Source organism: Primulina huaijiensis, chromosome 16, assembly GCF_012295235.1.
Source record: "Primulina huaijiensis isolate GDHJ02 chromosome 16, ASM1229523v2, whole genome shotgun sequence".
Taxonomy (NCBI): Eukaryota; Viridiplantae; Streptophyta; class Magnoliopsida; order Lamiales; family Gesneriaceae; genus Primulina; species Primulina huaijiensis.
This window is the reverse complement of record NC_133321.1, coordinates 15,643,519-15,661,813: the sequence shown is the minus strand read 5'-3', so window position 1 is coordinate 15,661,813 and position 18,295 is coordinate 15,643,519. Positions and strand designations below refer to the sequence as shown.

General features: G+C 32.7%; 1 protein-coding gene across 1 annotated transcript; it reads left to right on the top strand.

Annotated features, from left to right (window-relative positions):
* The first annotated feature begins 6,070 nt into the window (after positions 1–6,070).
* Positions 6,071–9,283, top strand: LOC140960934 (uncharacterized). Its single transcript, XM_073419257.1, has 7 exons — positions 6,071–6,227; positions 7,161–7,230; positions 7,330–7,389; positions 7,966–8,080; positions 8,462–8,577; positions 8,693–8,817; positions 8,954–9,283. The coding sequence occupies exons 1-7, from the start codon at positions 6,151–6,153 to the stop codon at positions 9,090–9,092; spliced, it is 702 nt and encodes a 233-aa protein (XP_073275358.1). The 5' UTR covers positions 6,071–6,150; the 3' UTR covers positions 9,093–9,283.
* The last annotated feature ends 9,012 nt before the right edge of the window (positions 9,284–18,295 follow it).

Here is an 18,295-nt window from a genome sequence, read left to right as displayed (position 1 = left end):
AAATTTTAATGAAGAAGAGAGTAAATTTTAAGATAAAGAAAAATGAAGTACGATAATTATACCTGATATCTTATTTTTTATATATATAAAAAAATCAAAAAATATATATATAAGTATTAATTTGACGACATTTTTTGCATCGTCCAATACATGGTCTCACGTGAAAAATTATATGTGATCAATATATATCATTAGGTTATATTAGGTAGGTTAAAATAATATCTCCTCACCCCTATGATTATTTATCACACTCTTAATCTATCTTATTTTTTCAATTTTACCCTTCTCTTAAATCCAAACTCACCATCATTTCCTTCCACCGACCGCTCACCGGCCACCGCCGACTGCCGCTGTCGATTTCGGCCGACCGTCGGATCGCCGGACCGCCGACGCCGTCGACCGTCAGACCACCTCCGTTGACGGGCCGTCGCCGAACCACCGTCAGCCGTCGCCGGAGTAAAGAAAAAAAATAAAGAAAAGGACAATTTCGTCATTTCATCAAAAAATTCAAAATTATCTCATACTTAAAAATCATATCAAACATAATACTATTTTACATCATATATTACATTTCTATCACAATCATTTTTTTTTATCATTTACATACTAATCATGAGTTTATTTTATCCTTCCAACCAAACATAGCCTAAAAGTATTGTTGTACAGATATGATTGAATTAACACTAAATATTTGGATTAAATTAAAAAAAAATAATATATAGATTCTTATATAGTTTAAGTCGACTTAATTGAAAACCGATTGATCAAACCCGAACACAAAACCAAATCAAAACAATTTTTTTATTCTTATATAAATTAATGCGGTACAATTTTGACTTAAGAAATAAAAATATTGCTAAACCATTTCATTAACCTAATAAAAGTTTGAAATATTTGAAAAACTACGTAGCTAGGTAATTTATCTTAAAAGTTTTAAATAATATTATATTATAAGATTTATACTGTCAATATTTATATATGGTGGTTTCACTTTGTATCCTATCTATTTCATGAATTTTGCATTTCTTGTTATTGTTGATTATCACTTTAGGATTGCTTATTGATCAGATCATATTTAGAGTCAAAAAACTTTATCCATTATTTAGATTTCTATAATAAAAAAAATTTTGCCCCCGCCATTTTGACTTTGAGACACACACGTTTTCTCTATTATTCTACCTAAAACTTTATTTAGTCTAAAAGATACTCATTTTTCCAGCAATTTGCATATTAAACCTCGATTTGCACATTGTAAACATNATATTGTACATGATATTACATTTACTTAATTTGTGCGAAATTTATACAATATTCTTTTAAAGTTATTGTTGTATTCTTACCTATAAAGTATATATTCACAGAGATATATACTTTATTCGTAGTACTAGAACTCAAAACAACAAAAAGTTTCTTGCTTGTATCCAAAAATCAAACTCATCAAAGTTTATGCTTTGTGGTATTTGTCGATCGTTCTTGTGCGGATTGTCATAGGCTTGTTCTTTAAAGATTCGTTCGAGTTTTCGGTTGTTTTCATTTTGATTCAGCTTTAGTACTAAACCTCGTAGTTTAAGGGTGAAAATCACGCCTTATTGATTCAAAAGATCGGGACAACACAACACGAATATTTTTTAACGTCATTTAATTAAGGGCGCGGTTCTTGTCACGGTTACGTCCCTTAGCTGGAATTTATTGGGTTCATTTCTAGGCGTCAAATAATACATGTCTAATTTCATCTGGTTGATAAGATGTTATCCAATGTGTAGTATCCTGATTGAGTATCAGCCAAGTACGGAGTCGAAATACTAATAATTTATTTTCGAAAAAAAAAATTTTATTATTTTGCGTACAAATTTTCGAAATTTAAAATGTTTATCTAAGGGGAAGGAAAAAAAAAAGGAAAAGGAAAAGGAAAAGAGAAGGCCTTACAAAATAAATTTAATTTCCAAAGCAGACAAGTTGGGTGGAATGGTATAGTATATAGTGGGAGTGGTTGTGGGGGAGGTGATGTAATAAGGAGAAAAGGAAACACCAATATTCCCTCCCCGTGTCCAAATATTCCATAGGAATTTGGGAAAGCCAGATAATCCCAACCACATTCCTCGGCGTCAACATGCTACCCCTCACGTGATCGTCGTCGATACAAATTATATATCATTCGTGTTTTTATATTTTAACAATAACAAATTTAATACTGTTAGTATGTCCCAAAAAAGAAAATAATTTAGAACTATCAAATCTTTAAGTCCTCTTACACGATGAGTCGGGTTGATCCGTCTCAAAAAAAAAGATCTGTGATATCATCTATTAATAGAACTTTCTCTATATAAAAATAGATACTACCAATAATCTGTTGACATATAATTGAAATTTTGGGTTTCCCTTCTTGGAATGAGCAATTATCGAGTGGGCTTATTTTTTTAAAAAAAAATAAAAGGTAAAAATGGCTAGGGTTTGTTTCTTTTAACATAAAAATTTGTATATTTCAATTTTACGTTATATATATTATCGTATGTGACTAAATAATTCCTTGTCTGAATGTAGTCTATTGGATAAATATTCCTCAGTACTAATATTGTACGTATATTATTTGTCCCTAGTCTTGTCTATTTCCTCAACCTAAATAATCTAACATTATTTTATATTCTCATGGAATTGAATATACGATTCCATCGCATAAAACGAACAACATAAGAAGCAAACATTTAATCATTTGTTAATATTTTCCCAAGCCATGGTCAGCGCCTGATCCGCTCTAGATTCTCCACGAATTACAATATTCCAGTTTGTCTATTCAAAGTCTCCATAAAAAATTTAGAATAATTGCAAGATTAAACAGTTTTATAAATATATCGGTATGTTTTCGCTTTTAGTATCATAAGTAATAAAAATTCTATCATAATTTAATAAGTCGATTTCTTTTTTTCTTTTTTTTTTTTAACCAGACATGCTAGTATTATATATTCGGTTATATGTCAGCGATATCTGATATCATGTAAACGTATTTTGTGTTATATCAGCTCTCTGGCGGAAATGACTAGCAGTTGAGAAAAAAAAAACTTATTACACTAATATAAAATTTTGAATACTTGTAAAACCGAAAATCAAAACAAGTTAAGTTACATGACGATTGTTTGTAATAATTGGCTCACATTTTTTAAAAGTAAATAGTTATCGATCATATCTTATTCAAGAATCACAAAATATATGCCAAAATAAAAATATAGCACAAGGTTTAAAATCCCACAAACTCGATTATAGGATTATATGTTGGGTTTTGAGAATGAGTAGGTCTCTTGTGAGAAGGTCTCACAAATCTTTATTTTAGATAAACATGATCCTAAAATTCACATTTATTTCTTGCATGTTTATATAATGTTTCATGTTTAATATAATGAATTTAAAATTCACCCAATAACGATGTTATTGATATTTATTATATTTTATGTAGCTAATGTATAAATAAGATATAGATTTAAGATTTGATATTTTATATCATTGTTAACCGTGTAACTATAATTGAAACATATCGATTTCAAATACCCAAATCCACCCTTAAAGTTCGAAATATATGGTATCCGGTCAACGCATTCAAAATCGCTTTAATTAATTATACATTTCATATAGTTTTAAATCTTATGTAACATATTCCATATGTTTGTCTCTTATCCTCTATATTCTTTGTTGGTGTTATTAATCTATTGTCTCACTCTTCTTGTCTTAACTCTTTATTCTTTTCTATCCCTTCAATTTTAATATTGGAAAACGATTTTTTTTTAATGGGTTGGAATTGGTACCATATAATTATTTTTATACTCGTAAAATTTTAACGATCCCGTGCAGATTTATCTTCCAAATTTATATGGACTGCGATTCTATACATTTACAAAATATTAACAAAATCAAAACATTTACAAAAATAGCTTCTTGAAGTTTTAAGATAGTCCTACATGTACAATGACAGGAATGCTTTATTACTCAGCGTGTCACAAGTCACAACATTACATCGAGAAAAAGAACAAAACTACAAATAAAACAAATATAGCAAACTAAAACTACATGACCAGATCTGCGATTTTCACGAACATCTATAAACTGTTTTAAATATGAATTCCATCATAATCAATAGTAATATAAAATCATAATGCTAACACCATTAAAGTAATATTTGTAAGAACTTATTTTAAGTGTTTCTACGTAACATTTCCAAACATTTCATCGGTCAGAAACTTGGAAGCACTCAAAATATACTCTTGTGAACGCTACATAAGTCATGTGATACGTATCGGTTACGACAAAAGAGACGGAAAAATAATAAATTAAAAATATTAAATTGTGTTCCGATACACAATTAATGCTGGAGAATGTATAAAACATATATAAAAAAGAGAAGAATATTAGTTTCTTCACAGGTATTCGAGAGATAAAGACATATATGTGGTGTTAATTAGCTTTGAAATCCGAATAAAGAATATGATTTTTTTTCTGGAAGAGAAGACAAAGAAGAAATAAAGGCAGGGGAATCAGCACCGGAATGAACGGCATTTCGACGGACGTGAGCCCACGAGACACCACACATACACATATGAACGACTAAATTACTACATTATATATTATTTATATGTATTCTTGTCATTAATTCCTCGTTCTTCTCCAAGCATATTTCACTCCCACATACACCAGCAAGTGGACATTAATTGTGTACTATACTTGTAAAATAATTAAGTTTTAGATCGGATGATTTACATCTTATATATAATAAAATAGTAGGTCGTCTATCCGTGAGACTAGTCAACCATGTTGATATTTACAACAATAAGTAATACTTTTTATTCTAAAAAGTAATATTTTTTTCCATGGGTGACTTAAATAATATATATATGTCTCACGAAATTGACTCGTGTGACCATCTCACAAAATTTTTGTGTATAATAATATAAGATATTAACTGGATCGATCATACGGATGTTATGTTCAATATGTTATAAATATTTTATTATAACATTTAGGGTTAATTATATATAAAACCCTGTTAAATCAAGAGATTAATCGCTGAAAACTCTCATAAGAAAAAAAAAAAGATCTATTAACTTGTCTTCTCGTGTTTTCAAATCTTAAGCACATGTATCTCTGAAAACATATACTTCTCAGTCCGTCCTAAATAAATATAGTTATTTGATTTTTAACACATATTAAGAAAATAACTGGAAAAATAAAGTTTACAAACATATTCATATTTTATTTTTATTTAATTTATTTTAAAATGAGTTACACGTTTCTCAAAACTTAGTTTATATGAGTATATTAGTAAACAAAACAAGAAAAATAATCATAAATATAAAAACTAGACTACATATTTGGAAGAACTGGAATTTTTTTTTATATAATTGATACAAAAGTACTTACCCTTCAACTCATTAATTTCAAGGTGACTTGTAAATTTAAATATAAACTTAACCTCCATATAAATAAATTATTTTTTATAAAAAAAAAAAGAAAAGAATGGGAGGAAGCTTTTATGATAAATCATATTATAGATAACAGGAGAAAAACTCGACTCATATATAAATAGTGGTCATTGACATATGATGTGCTATGACAATTTTTATTATAAATATAACTTTTAATTATAGTGACTTTTTATGTATGGGAAAATACTCATTTAAGTTTGTCTATTTTGTATTTTTGTTATGTAAATTATGTTATTTTTTGGCTTTTGATCTTTTTAGTCGGAATGTTGTCATGACACATGAAAATACTGATACGATATGTAAAACGTTGACATGACCAGTACCATTTCAGTAATCTATAAAAAAAAATATATATTAATAGACAACACACAACATAATTTTCACGATCAAAAATCAAATTAATTTTATGATTTTTGTTGGTCATCAATAATGATTAAAATTTAAAATCAAGTAATATCTATGCAGTCCATTGGGTTGTGGTTGGGGTTATGCCGAAGTAGCCCGATTTTGTTTACTCATATGGACCAAATACTACATGGGCTTGGTTATTTATATTGGGCCTAAGAGCCTAAGCATTTTCCAGCCCTCAATAGATCCCTGAAGCCATCCTGCAACGATTCCTATTGTCAAGAATCTGCGTTGGATCTCCTTCTTCTCTCCCACGTTAACGGTGGCAAAAAATATGACGATTTTTCATTTCTTCAACTGTGCGATTCTGACGTTTGGCCCTCACGCCGTTTACTACTCCGCCACCCCCTTGTAAGCTAATCTGTCAGCGGTAACCTTAGTCAGATCTCTTTGTTGTGAAAACGGGATTTTTGTTGTTATCTCAATGGCTTTGAGTTCCTTGGGCCTTTATATTTTTTAGGGTTTACGAATTGGGCTCCAGTTCTTAGTGGAAAAAGGTAGAATTATTGATGCAATGTTGCTTTTTATTGTTTTATATTCGGTGTGATTAACACTTATAGGTGGGTTTCGATCTATATGAGTGATTGCTATGTTCAGCATAATAGTTTATGAATTTGATCTTTTTTCGTAATCAGAGTTGTGTTCGGACTTCGATTGAGCTGCGAAAATGACTGCTTTTAGTTTGATCTTTCGAGTTCAAAATATGGGTTTCCGAATTTGTGTATATTAATATATTTGATTTTTTTTTCTTACTGGGTTGATTTGCCTTGTCATTTCAACCCAAGTTCATTCTTACTAAGTTGATTCTATGCCCTGTGTTATCACATTCACTGAGGTTGTATTTGGATGGAAGTATTGGATTTGGAGAAGGATTTGAAGAATGTATTTTAAATGTCACTTGTTTTAGGTGTATTTGATTTACATTACAATTACTATAAAAAAAGGCTTAACTTGATATTGATCACTTGGATTTAATCCATCTAAACAAGTCACGGAATTTGAAATTTATTTTAATTCATTAATCTAAGCGCAACCTACAGGAATTTTCGGGGTTATTAAGATTTGCATATGTTAAACATGTGTTAATGATTGTTGAATTGAATATGATAACGGGAAGGGGGTTGTGAGGGGAAAATAATTGTCCATGTAGCACATTATCAAAATGTAATGTTGTAGTTGCTCTAGGACTTTGAATATTGAGTTACAATGATGCCACTAGCCATAGTTTTTGGTGGTGAGGACTGGTCTGTCCGGATTATTGTATTGAATAATTTTCTTTCGCAGATCTGAGTATGATACAATTGGCACTTCAATTAAAGCAGCTGTTGTTTATCTCATAACTACATTGGTTAAGGTTGGTCGTTTTGGTTGAGCTGTTTTAACTTTTAATGCAATACCATTTGATTTTCCTCTTCGTTTTCAGGCGTTCTTACTCGTGTATTTTATTTTGCAGCTTGTTTGTCTTGCCACCTTTCTCAAGGTATCTGAAAGTGACAATTTTGATCCATATCAGGTATCCTTTTTCCATATGTTGACATTTTTCTCTTTCTCTTATCTATCTCTATTCTTTGCGTGCATGTTGCGAACTTCTGCTATCATATATCTGCAAGTCAAAACCACTGTCAAATATTTGTATTCTTATTGTAAAAAATGCAAGACTCCATAATGATCTCCATGTCCATGAAGACACATCAATTTGTTGTAAAATGTTAATTTTTACAATCCCATTAATTCCTAAAAATGTTAATTAAATGTTGCCTTGCCACAGTGAGTAAATTTTAAAGATGAGACATTTATCATTCTTTTGATTTGTAATTTTGTCCGTCAAATTTTAACATGGGAAATGGCTGAATTTATACTTTGAGAAAGTTCTGATAAACAACCTTATATATATGTTATGTGTTTCCTCCCCTCAATTTTCTGCTATTTCACTTTCGATGATGGGAGCAGAATTAAAATTATTTGAAAGGTATTGTTCCTGGTACTTGGTATGAGACTATGAATAATGATGATTGGTCGCACTTCATTAAAAGAGCCTTTCTTATGCAAAGTCTTTAATTAGTTTTTCGTCTCTCGTTCTCTATCTCAGGAATCGATGAAAGCTATGATCGGGTTCATAGATGTTGCCGGACTTTATTTTGCTTTAACACGGCTGACTCACAGAAATATATCTCAAAATCACAAATTCCAAGCTGTTGGGCTTGGTAAGTACGTAGATGCTCATCACTATTTTTCTAATATTGGGTAGAAAACATATTTTCTTTTCAATGCCTCTGCTTTAAGGTTGAGCGGTAATGTTTCCATTTTCTCAGTTATATTGGAGGGTAAGTGATTAAGTGCAGAACAATATTATACTTGACGTAAAAAGTAAAACTTCTCCCGCACTTAGTGAAATTGAAATCATATAAAATCGAATCATTCATTTCAGGGTGTCTTATATGTTAAATTAACAACCGTTCATCTGGCCCCTACAGACAACCAAAAAGAATGGCCAGTTGTGACAGGTTTAAAATGTTTCATCCTGCATCATTGGTTTACTATATGTTTCTTTTTGTTGGCATTGTAATCCATTTCGATTTTGGCAGGTTGGGCCTTTGCCGACTCTGTCCTGCATAGGTTGGCACCTCTTTGGGTTGGTGCCAGAGGCTTAGAATTTACCTGGGACTACATTTTGCAGGGTCTTGAAGCTAATGCCAATCTGGTACTTAATTGTTCCTCTCGTATTATACCAAAATATCACTTTTTTTTATAAATTTAATGAATTCAGCTTTGTTTCGTATGTTCTTATATTTTCATATGATTCCATGATATTCCAGGTATTGAGTATATCACTTGCAGCATTATGCTCTTTAATATGGCTTCGGAAAAACAAGCCCAAGCCTTTGATTCCTGTTATATACACATGTGCAGGGATTGTTGCCACAATGCCATCAATCACGAGGTGCATTTGTCTGCAACGCATGAAGTTAAACTTTTATCTATTCAGTTTAAGAATCCCCCCTTCATAATATCTCTTATCAAATACCATGCACATCTCTAAATTACTGTGTTTTATGTGTTTATCCATGTGTTTGCAGCTATCTGAGACGATGCCTGGGATGGCACTTCCCCAAGATAGTAGGATTCGAGCTGTTCATTTCTTTGATTATGGCTTTCATCAGCTGGCAGCTATTTGTTGCCTGCCAGAGATCTAGCTACAAGGTCGCGATGACATGAAGAGCAAATGGTTTAGCGACGTCTTTCTGCATTGAAGCAACGTTCTAGTTCACCAATTTTAGGTGGCTGTTGTAGAATTTTGATACTCTTAGTCTTCTTGAGTAGTTCTTTTTATTCAGAACCTTATCTTTATAGTTGTCAATCATTAGAAATTTCGAGTGGTCAGAAAGAGTATTGTGCATTGATCTGAAGCTTATGTTTCTCACCATGACAGTATATCCACACACATCTCATCAGGCAGAAAACTAAGCTAGATCATTTAAGTTTTTTTTTCCTGGCTATGTGCTAGAACGAATACTACAGCCGGGAGTAAAACGGAGACATAACGCCAGTGGATTCAGAAACAAAATTTCAAAAATGGTTTTTGTATTTTAAATTTTTTATAACTAGTTTTATGTTTGATTTTATTAGGAGTTTTGGAGAAATATTTGGGAGAAGTAAAATGCACGTCTTGTTTTGGAAAAATAAAAACATCCCTGCGGCCATCATCAGAAATTATTTTATTAAAATATAATGTGATAATAAAGAATTTATGAGGTACTATGAAGAAAAATAATAACGATGTTTGGAAATATGAAAACGAAAGAAAATTTTAGGGGAAAAAAAGAGAGAACAAGTGATCGCATATTCGTATTTACGTATATTTTGAGAGATGCAAAATTGTTTTTTCAAACGAGAACAAATAGGATTCTGCTGTGAATGCTTATTTGGATATCTTTAGTGTTGGTTTGGTAGGATGTAATAGCAATGGACATGTTCTTTTTGAAATAAGCTGTTTTCCAGGTCGATTCACTCTTCAAATTGCCGATCTGATAGCAGTAAGGGAAGGAATTTTGAAGGCAATTCAACTTGGTTGGACCAAGTGTGCCGTAGAATCAGATGCACTTGCTGCCATACAACAACCATCTTCACTATCCATGGATTTTTTAATTTTTTGAAGAAATTAATCTTTAGTGTACTCAACTACCAGAGGCTTCCATTCACCACTGCCTAAGAAATGCAAATAATGTGGAGCAAGAACTTGCTCGACATTGTTTTAAAGAAAACTGTAATATCGATAGCCTGGATGCCATTCCTTTTTTAATAATGCTGTAAAATTTGACTTACTTCCAAGTTAATGGAACAACTTTCTTGTGCTAAAAAAAACTTGTATTGTTTTAAAAACATTTTTAAAATTATGCAAGCAAAAAAAGATTACCATTTTAGTTTCTACATCCAAAAGGAGGTTTTTAATGGAAAAGAGGCGTCTTTTCCTCCTCTCCCTTCTGAAATAGCTTCTCCAGCCACTCATATCTCCATTAGGATGAAGTGTTTCTGGCTAGAGATGTTTTTTTTCAGTTTGGGCATAGTTTTTTTATAATTGGATCTCAAATCCGAGACCTCGTTCTAAGCTTGTGATATTGTTGCCAAATGACAAGTGAAGAAGGCAGTTTGCAGAAGAACAAGTTCTATGGTGGGAAAATAGAAAATCAGAGCAAATCAAGGAACACATTGGAAATAAATCAAATTGTCTGCAAGTTCTTTCAACAAATCCTAATAGTAAATATCAAGATTAAAATTAATGCGGTCTGCTTTTATACCATTAGAAAACAAAAAAGAAAAAAAATGAGTGAAGTTAGACAACATCATAATTTATAAATTCAAATTAGATACACGATTGTGCCAAAAGTTGACCTATAAAAATAAAAAAAGAATGCTCACCAGAGTGTACGAACAACAGACGTTGAACTTTTTCATTACTCTGACAAAATGAGGGAAAATAGATACGAAGTATTTAGCAGCTATTTTTTCTTCTGGCGCAGATTTCATTGGCATACACCCTTTGGTGTGTGAACCCCTTCTGTCAGTAGAGCCAAAGCTATTACCAATCTCAGCTCAAATATGCAGGAAATGAAACTTAGAGAAGGCCATGAAGGTTTTAAGAAAAGATAATGACATAAACTACACCTATCAAAAGTTCAAGAATGGGAGAATAGGCCAACAATAGATTTACACTTATTCGTGAATTTTAAATGGGATTGTGATCCAGGTGCTTGGGAAGGTGCACAACAAATATCTTAACAGAACGCACATCATGCAGCTTTCAAAGGACAGATTTGCCACCTGATTCTATGAGGTAAGTATCCAATTGAGAGCCAAAAACTGATCCTCTGTTGTAAGGTTTACTTATGATCTTTGATTTACACCTAGACGTTTTAGGTGATGTTGTAAAACCATGGATACTCCCATCGCGAGCTGCCTCACTATTGTGACTACTGATTTCTTCCTTTCGAACCCTAAGAATTCGAACATGCAGCTCAAACTTGCGCACAAGCTCGAAGATGCATATATCCCTGATATCAATATCATTATCACAAACAAAACTCAGCCATCCTCCACAGAAAGTATGTGACGTTTGCACTTTTGTGTTGGGAATTGAATTAACAGTCCAACATTCTCCATTTAGATTATGAAGCAACACCTTTAATTTGCATTTGGGAAGGTGCTCCGTTGCAAATTGGTAAGGGATATTCTGTGCAAGGAATAACGAGAAGCATTTAGATGACAACGGTAAACATGGATGAAAGGACAAATTATAAATACAAAACAATTGTTCAATAAAAATACATATAGAAAAAACCCTACTATTTTACATATACACATAATTTAACCAAAATGAAATTTAGTATGAGATAATTGGCAAATCATTATATTCAAAATAAAGTATGCCAAAGCTCAAGGTAAAAAGATTGACTCACCAGAGTATAAGAACCACTTATGTTAAACCTTTTCATGACTTTTACGAAGTAGGGAAAAGATGAGGCAAATGATCGGGCTATTCTTTCTGCTTCCAATGGTGATAATGGCGTATTTAGCTTGATGTTTCTATTCCTGACAGATATATCTGTTTAACAAGTTCATAAAGAAGATTAGCCTATATCTTTATGAAATCGAGTATTTTTTTGGCTCAAATATGTCATTGTTAACATACCAAGTTGCATTCAAAACTCTTGGACATCTTAAATTAGTTTAGACAAGTAATAAACCAAGTGTCAAACAACAGTTCTGCATTAAATCACAATAGTTGTTTTTACTGGATGATTGGTCAAAAAAAGCAGTGAAAGAGCCAAAAGAATTGCACAGAGAGAATCTAATACCCGATGAGGTACTGATGTGAAACCATAATTTATAACAATATATAAAGTTAGGTCTCACTCTAGCTTTGCCACTTGCAAAAGCATTGCCCTACATACTAAAGTGCAAACATGTATGTGAATATCTAACAAGAATTGCTTGGAAATATTACCCGAGTAGTCATTTTGAACTGCAGCACAAGGTGATACAGCAACAGTTACAGCATTATTCAATTTACTATTTTGACCAGCCTCTTATGTGCCGCCATTATCATCACCAATATTCGTATTGTCTAAATGGATCTTGTACGTACATTCAGAAAATATTTCAGAGCATCTTGCTCTTTTTGGAACACCTTCGACTATGCTATCTGGTAAAGCTGATATATCCCTGTCTCTCTTTTTCACCACACGACCACCATTTTTGTTGATATCTCGACGGTTTTCAGCTTTAAGCGCTGCCTCCTTCTCGCACATACTCTGATAAAAAACTAGTACTGTGAACTGCAAATCTCCATCGCATCTGAAAACTAAAAAATCTCCTTGTTCAAGAAAGTGATCGCCAACAAATACTTCCCAATCATCACTGAACAATAAGCCATCACCAATCAATACAAACTCCACAAACCAATTATTCCCACAAGGACCAACCAAAGTAGCAGTACCCGATGCTCTTCCTTCCATATGCTTAATGAAGCTACAAGGTATACTCTAAGAAAAATAAACACTTGTCATGAACGTACATGGTATCATAACAGAACTACGCTCCAACCGTAGCAACATAATTTACAAGAGTTCTCATATTTCAACCAATACAACAAATAATGTACTAAAAACTTCAATTAGAAGCATACACAATTGAGAATACAAACATAAAATATTTTTAGTTAGCAATTTGCCGAATTTTTTGAAACAGAAATGCTCACATCGAGGTAGAAAAATGATGCATCGGGCGGCAAAGCCAAAGCATACACCACTAACATCTATATCGGGAAAATGAGGAAAACGGGAGAGACGGAAGTGTTTATTAAAAAAAAAGGAGTGAATGTAATTTACTTTTTTATCTTTTGTTTTAAATTTGTTTAAAAACTAATTTTTTCATTAGTGTATATAAATTTTTATTTTAATTTTATATATAATAAAATCTATAATTTAATTAAATAAAAAAAACTTATCCGACCCAATCTTTTCAGGACAATAAAAAATATATGACCCGTTTTAAATTTAATTAAATAAAAGGGATTTTGACTTTTTTAAATCGAGAAAAGGGAGTTGATTGCTGTTAGTTAGATGAGTTTATTTATTAGGTCATTAATTAGTTAGTTTTACTTTTTTAAAATATTTTTTTTTAATTGATATATCGGGACCTCCTCGATTTGAGGTTTCATTTATTCCCGTTATTCTTTTGTTCTTCACGAGAAAATAATCAAAAATCATTTGAAAATTTGTAGAGAAGTAAGTATATACTCGAATGCTGTTCAGTTTAGTTCTGGTTGTTTTTTGTTAGAATTTTTGTGAGTGAAGTTAGTGTGAGTATTTACCGTCTAGTAACATGTTGATTGTGTGGGTCAAGTAGGTGGATGGAGTGTGAGTCAAGCGTGATCGTATGGTGTCCTGACCCACATGTGGGTCGAGGTGCACCTATGGGTCGAGGTGCACAGATTGATCATATGGTGTCTCGACCCACATGTGGGTCGAGGTGCACCTGTGGGTCGAGGTCACAGATTGGTCGTGGTGCGTTTCTTCACACCTGTGTGTCGAGGTGCACGTCACACTCGACTCGACCCAGGTTCGAGCTCTTCACACGTCGTATGTGTGGGTCGATTGATGTGTTGGTTGAGTGATGTGTGGGTCGGGCATCGTGTCTATTGATGTGTTGGTAGAGGTTGTAAATATCAAATTCTCTACAGTAACTCGCTGCAATTGCATGAGAACATGGAATCTTGTCAATATCAAATTCTCTACAGTTACATCTCTTTGATTCCAAATCCACAATGTCACTATTTGTAGCACTTCGAACATCGAACTCAAGACGACCCAGCTCATAAACTTGATATCCCCGACCAATATTAAAACTTTCACGCAGAATCGACTCAACAGTTGGAGTGAAATTTGTTGTTGATGTGATGGATGCATTTCGATAATTTGAAAACCAAGATGTAGTCAATGTCTGCAAAGAATTTAGTAGTGCAATGATTGGAAGTGTCTTTCTTCACGCAACCTTGCATTTATTGAGTCAACACCATTAGTTGTCATAATGTTATACCGACATCTTGGGCTATATGCCTGAGTCCATCGATCCAATGAATCACTTTCATCCAAAAACTTTGCAGCATCGGGGTATATTTTTTTAAACTTTTCGTACTCCAAGTCAAAGTCGATTTGCTTGTAAATTTTTGCTAACCACATAAACATTTCGGTACAACCCTCCTTTTTGCAACGAATTTTCATATTTTGTGACAAGTGCCATATACAATGACCATGATGTGCATTTTTGTAAACGTTGGCAACTGCAGCAATGATGCCCGGATGTCTGTCTGAGATAATCACCAACTCTTCCTCATCAACCACTACTTCCAAGAGCTTCGTCAAAAACCAACTCCATGAAGCAATGGATTCTACATCAACAACAGCCCAAGCCAAAAGATATTGATGAAAATCTCCATCTTGTGCTGAGGCCACAAGTAAAGTACCGTCGTACTTTCCTTTCAACCATGTACCATCAATAGATACGACTTTTCTCATGCTTCTATATCCTCTTGCATATGCGCCATATGCTAAAAACAAATACTTGAATCTATTATGCTCATCTACTACTAAATCTATTATATTACCAGGGTTCATTCTCTCGACCATTTTCAAATATGAAGGTAGAAGACCAAAACTTCTTTCAGGATCACCTCTGAAGATATAATGAGCAAGTTGTTTGCCTGTCAAGGCTTTGTAATAGGTAATGTCAAACTTCCTTATTCCGCATCATTATCATAATAGATTTTGGTTGAGGTGTTTTATGTTGTCCTCGAAAGTTCTCTACCAACATATCACAAACGACAGATGAGCTGGCTTGTCGATGCCTTTTACGCATTCCAGTCAAGTCACAATTGTGTGTGTTGCAGTATGTACGAATCACAAAATCTGTTGAGTTCTCGTGTTTTGAAGTCCACATTCTCCAGCTGCAACCTTTATTCACACAACGAACCGAATAGATATTTCAAGAAGATTCGACACTTTCAAAATCAAAAGATGATTTCAAAACAATTTTGGATAGCACTTTCTTCACTTCGGTCTTGCTTGAAAATCTTTGACCAATAATAAGCTTGAACCATCGGTAAATGAATATGTATCGATTTGAACATGAGTCTCAGTATCATGAGCTACAATGATGTGGTGGATGTTGACATCATTATCATCCACATGTACTACATCTATATCCTCCACATCATTTTATGTGCTTCTCACATCATTCTCTTCCATATTTTCACTTGATGTATTTATATCTTCTAATACATCATTCTTGGTACAATGGTCATTTGAGACAAAAGTTCTATCAAAATAGTGATCGTACATATTTGTTTCATCATCGACATACTCATCATCCAAATGAGTCAAATTTAAATCTGGTGACATGATATTTTCATTTTCAACAATATCAATAGAAACAACACTTAGTTCAAATTCGATATGAAGTACTGGTATTTCTTTTGCACATCCAAAATATAAGTATGCTTTCAAATCATTATCATCCTCAATATAAATTGGACGAATATTGCAATGCTTCACATCAGGAAGATAACTTAATTTCAATTTTTCTGTGCTACCTAGATTCATAATTCTGTATATCTCACTTTCTATATATTCCATAGAACAAATATCAGAATCCAAAGGAATAGCTGCCCACTTACCACTCGGCCATGAACGCCATTTAAATATATTATCTTCTTTAATTTCTCATTCGCCGTTGTACTCAAAGAGAATAACGATTGGTGCCATAACCTACAAAACATAGATAAGAATATTATATTATAGACAATATTATCTATTTAAAAAAATATGCTATGTGAAAGTGATGAATGCTTAGGCACTCTACCCATGAATTGCAACATATACACATCACTCGACCCATGAATTGCAAGCCCATCCAACATATTTACAACCTCGACCAACACATCAATAGACACGATGCTCGACCCACACATCACTCAACCAACACATCACTCGACCCACACATACGACGTGTGAAGAGCTCGAACCTAGGTAGAGTCGAGTGTGACGTGCACCTCGACCCATAGGTGTGAAGAAACCTCGACCCCTCAACCCACAGTGCACACCTCGACCCACAGATTGATCGTATGGTGTCTCGACCCACATGTGGGTCGAAGTGTGTGTGGGTCGAAGTGCCACATGTGTCTCGACCCACATGTGGGTCAAAGTGTGTGTGGGTCGAAGTGCCACACACCTCGACCCACATGTGGGTCGAGACACCATACGATCACGCTCGACTCACACTCCATCCACCTACTCGACCCACACAATCAACACGTTGCTAGACGGTAAATACTCACACTAACTCCACTCACAAAAATTCTAACAAAAAACAACCAGAACTAAAATGAACAGCATTCGAGTATATATTTACTTCTCTATAAATCTTCAAATTTTCAAATGATTTTTGATTATTTTCTCGTGAAGAACAAAAAAATAACGGGAATAAACGAAACCTCAAATCGGGGAGGTCCCGATATATCAATTAAAAAAATATTTTTTTAAAAAGTAAAATCTAACTAACTAATTAATGACCTAATAAATGAACTCACCTAACTAACAACACTCAAATCCCTTTTCTCGATTTAAAAAAATCAAAATATTTTTTATTTAATTAAATTTAAAATGAGGCATATATTTTTTATTGTCCCCATCTACACCCCTATAGGTACTAAATGCAACATTGGATCCATATTTTTTACAAGCCAGTCATTGCAGATATTGAACATTAAGGTGTCCTCACACTCATCATATTATAATCTTTCAAATAAGAAAGCAACTTTTTCTTCTTCCAAATCGACTATAAAGTTAAAAATTATCTAAATCTTCCCCAACTTCATACAATAGTACATTAACAAACCACTGCTATAATTTTCTAACACCACTCGTAAACTCCATTTCCTGGCCAATTAAAAAGAAATCTTGAACCACATTACGTTTGGCCAAAACTTTCTCAATTCATTAACAATATATGTAGACAAAGATCCAGAAATGAAGTATAGTAAAGTAAATTTCTCCAGAAAAAAATTACCAATCTTTCTGAGCACGTAGAAGGGGCAAAACCCAGAAGAAAGTGAGGCCTTTTTATATCATACATCGTCCCTCTCCTCGACATCTCTCTTCCTTCTATATATCTCCTCTTTCTCCAAACAGAAAACCCATAAATTTCTTGAACATCACTTGTCCTAATTCGCTCTGCTAACCTCTTAGGTGGAATCAGGGAACTCGAGGTAGCTAGTGACTCGACGGATGCAAGATTTGTGAAATACCTGAGGATTTTTTGTTTCTTTCACAAATTATAATTCTTAAGTTACTAATTTTTTTTATAATTCTTAAATAATATATATTTTCACTACCAAAAAATATTATTTTAAAGTTATGTATATATTTTTTATTATTTTTTGAAAATAAGTTATGTATAGTTTAAATTAGCTAACTTGTGCATAACAAATTTATTTTTAAAAAACGTATAATGCAACTGTTTAATATCTGATTATAGAATCAATATAAACAGCCACTAAGTATCAACTTAATTATTTTTTATAATGTTATTTCACATCATTTCAAATATTTCATTATATAATTATAATATTATTAATAATAATAATTTTTTTTCAGAAACACATATTTTATCAAGAATTTATATTCGGTTGATCTTGTTGTGGGGATCTATTAATAGATTTCTTCATGATAAACCTATGTTGCCAAATATGTTTTCTCACAAGATCAATAGATTGAATTTGATGCAAATATATTTTCACCTGGTATTTCTTTTATTTAAACAACCCGTTTTTTAAAAAGTATAGAATACATAAAATCCCCTAAAAA

Coding starts and splice junctions, on each gene's coding strand:
- LOC140960934 (XM_073419257.1), top strand. CDS start 6,151: ATGACGATTTTTCATTTCTTCAACTGTGCGATTCTGACGTTTGGCCCT. Junction 6,228..7,160: donor TACTACTCCGCCACCCCCTT/GTAAGCTAATCT, acceptor TTTCTTTCGCAG/ATCTGAGTATGATACAATTG. Junction 7,390..7,965: donor ACAATTTTGATCCATATCAG/GTATCCTTTTTC, acceptor TCTCTATCTCAG/GAATCGATGAAAGCTATGAT.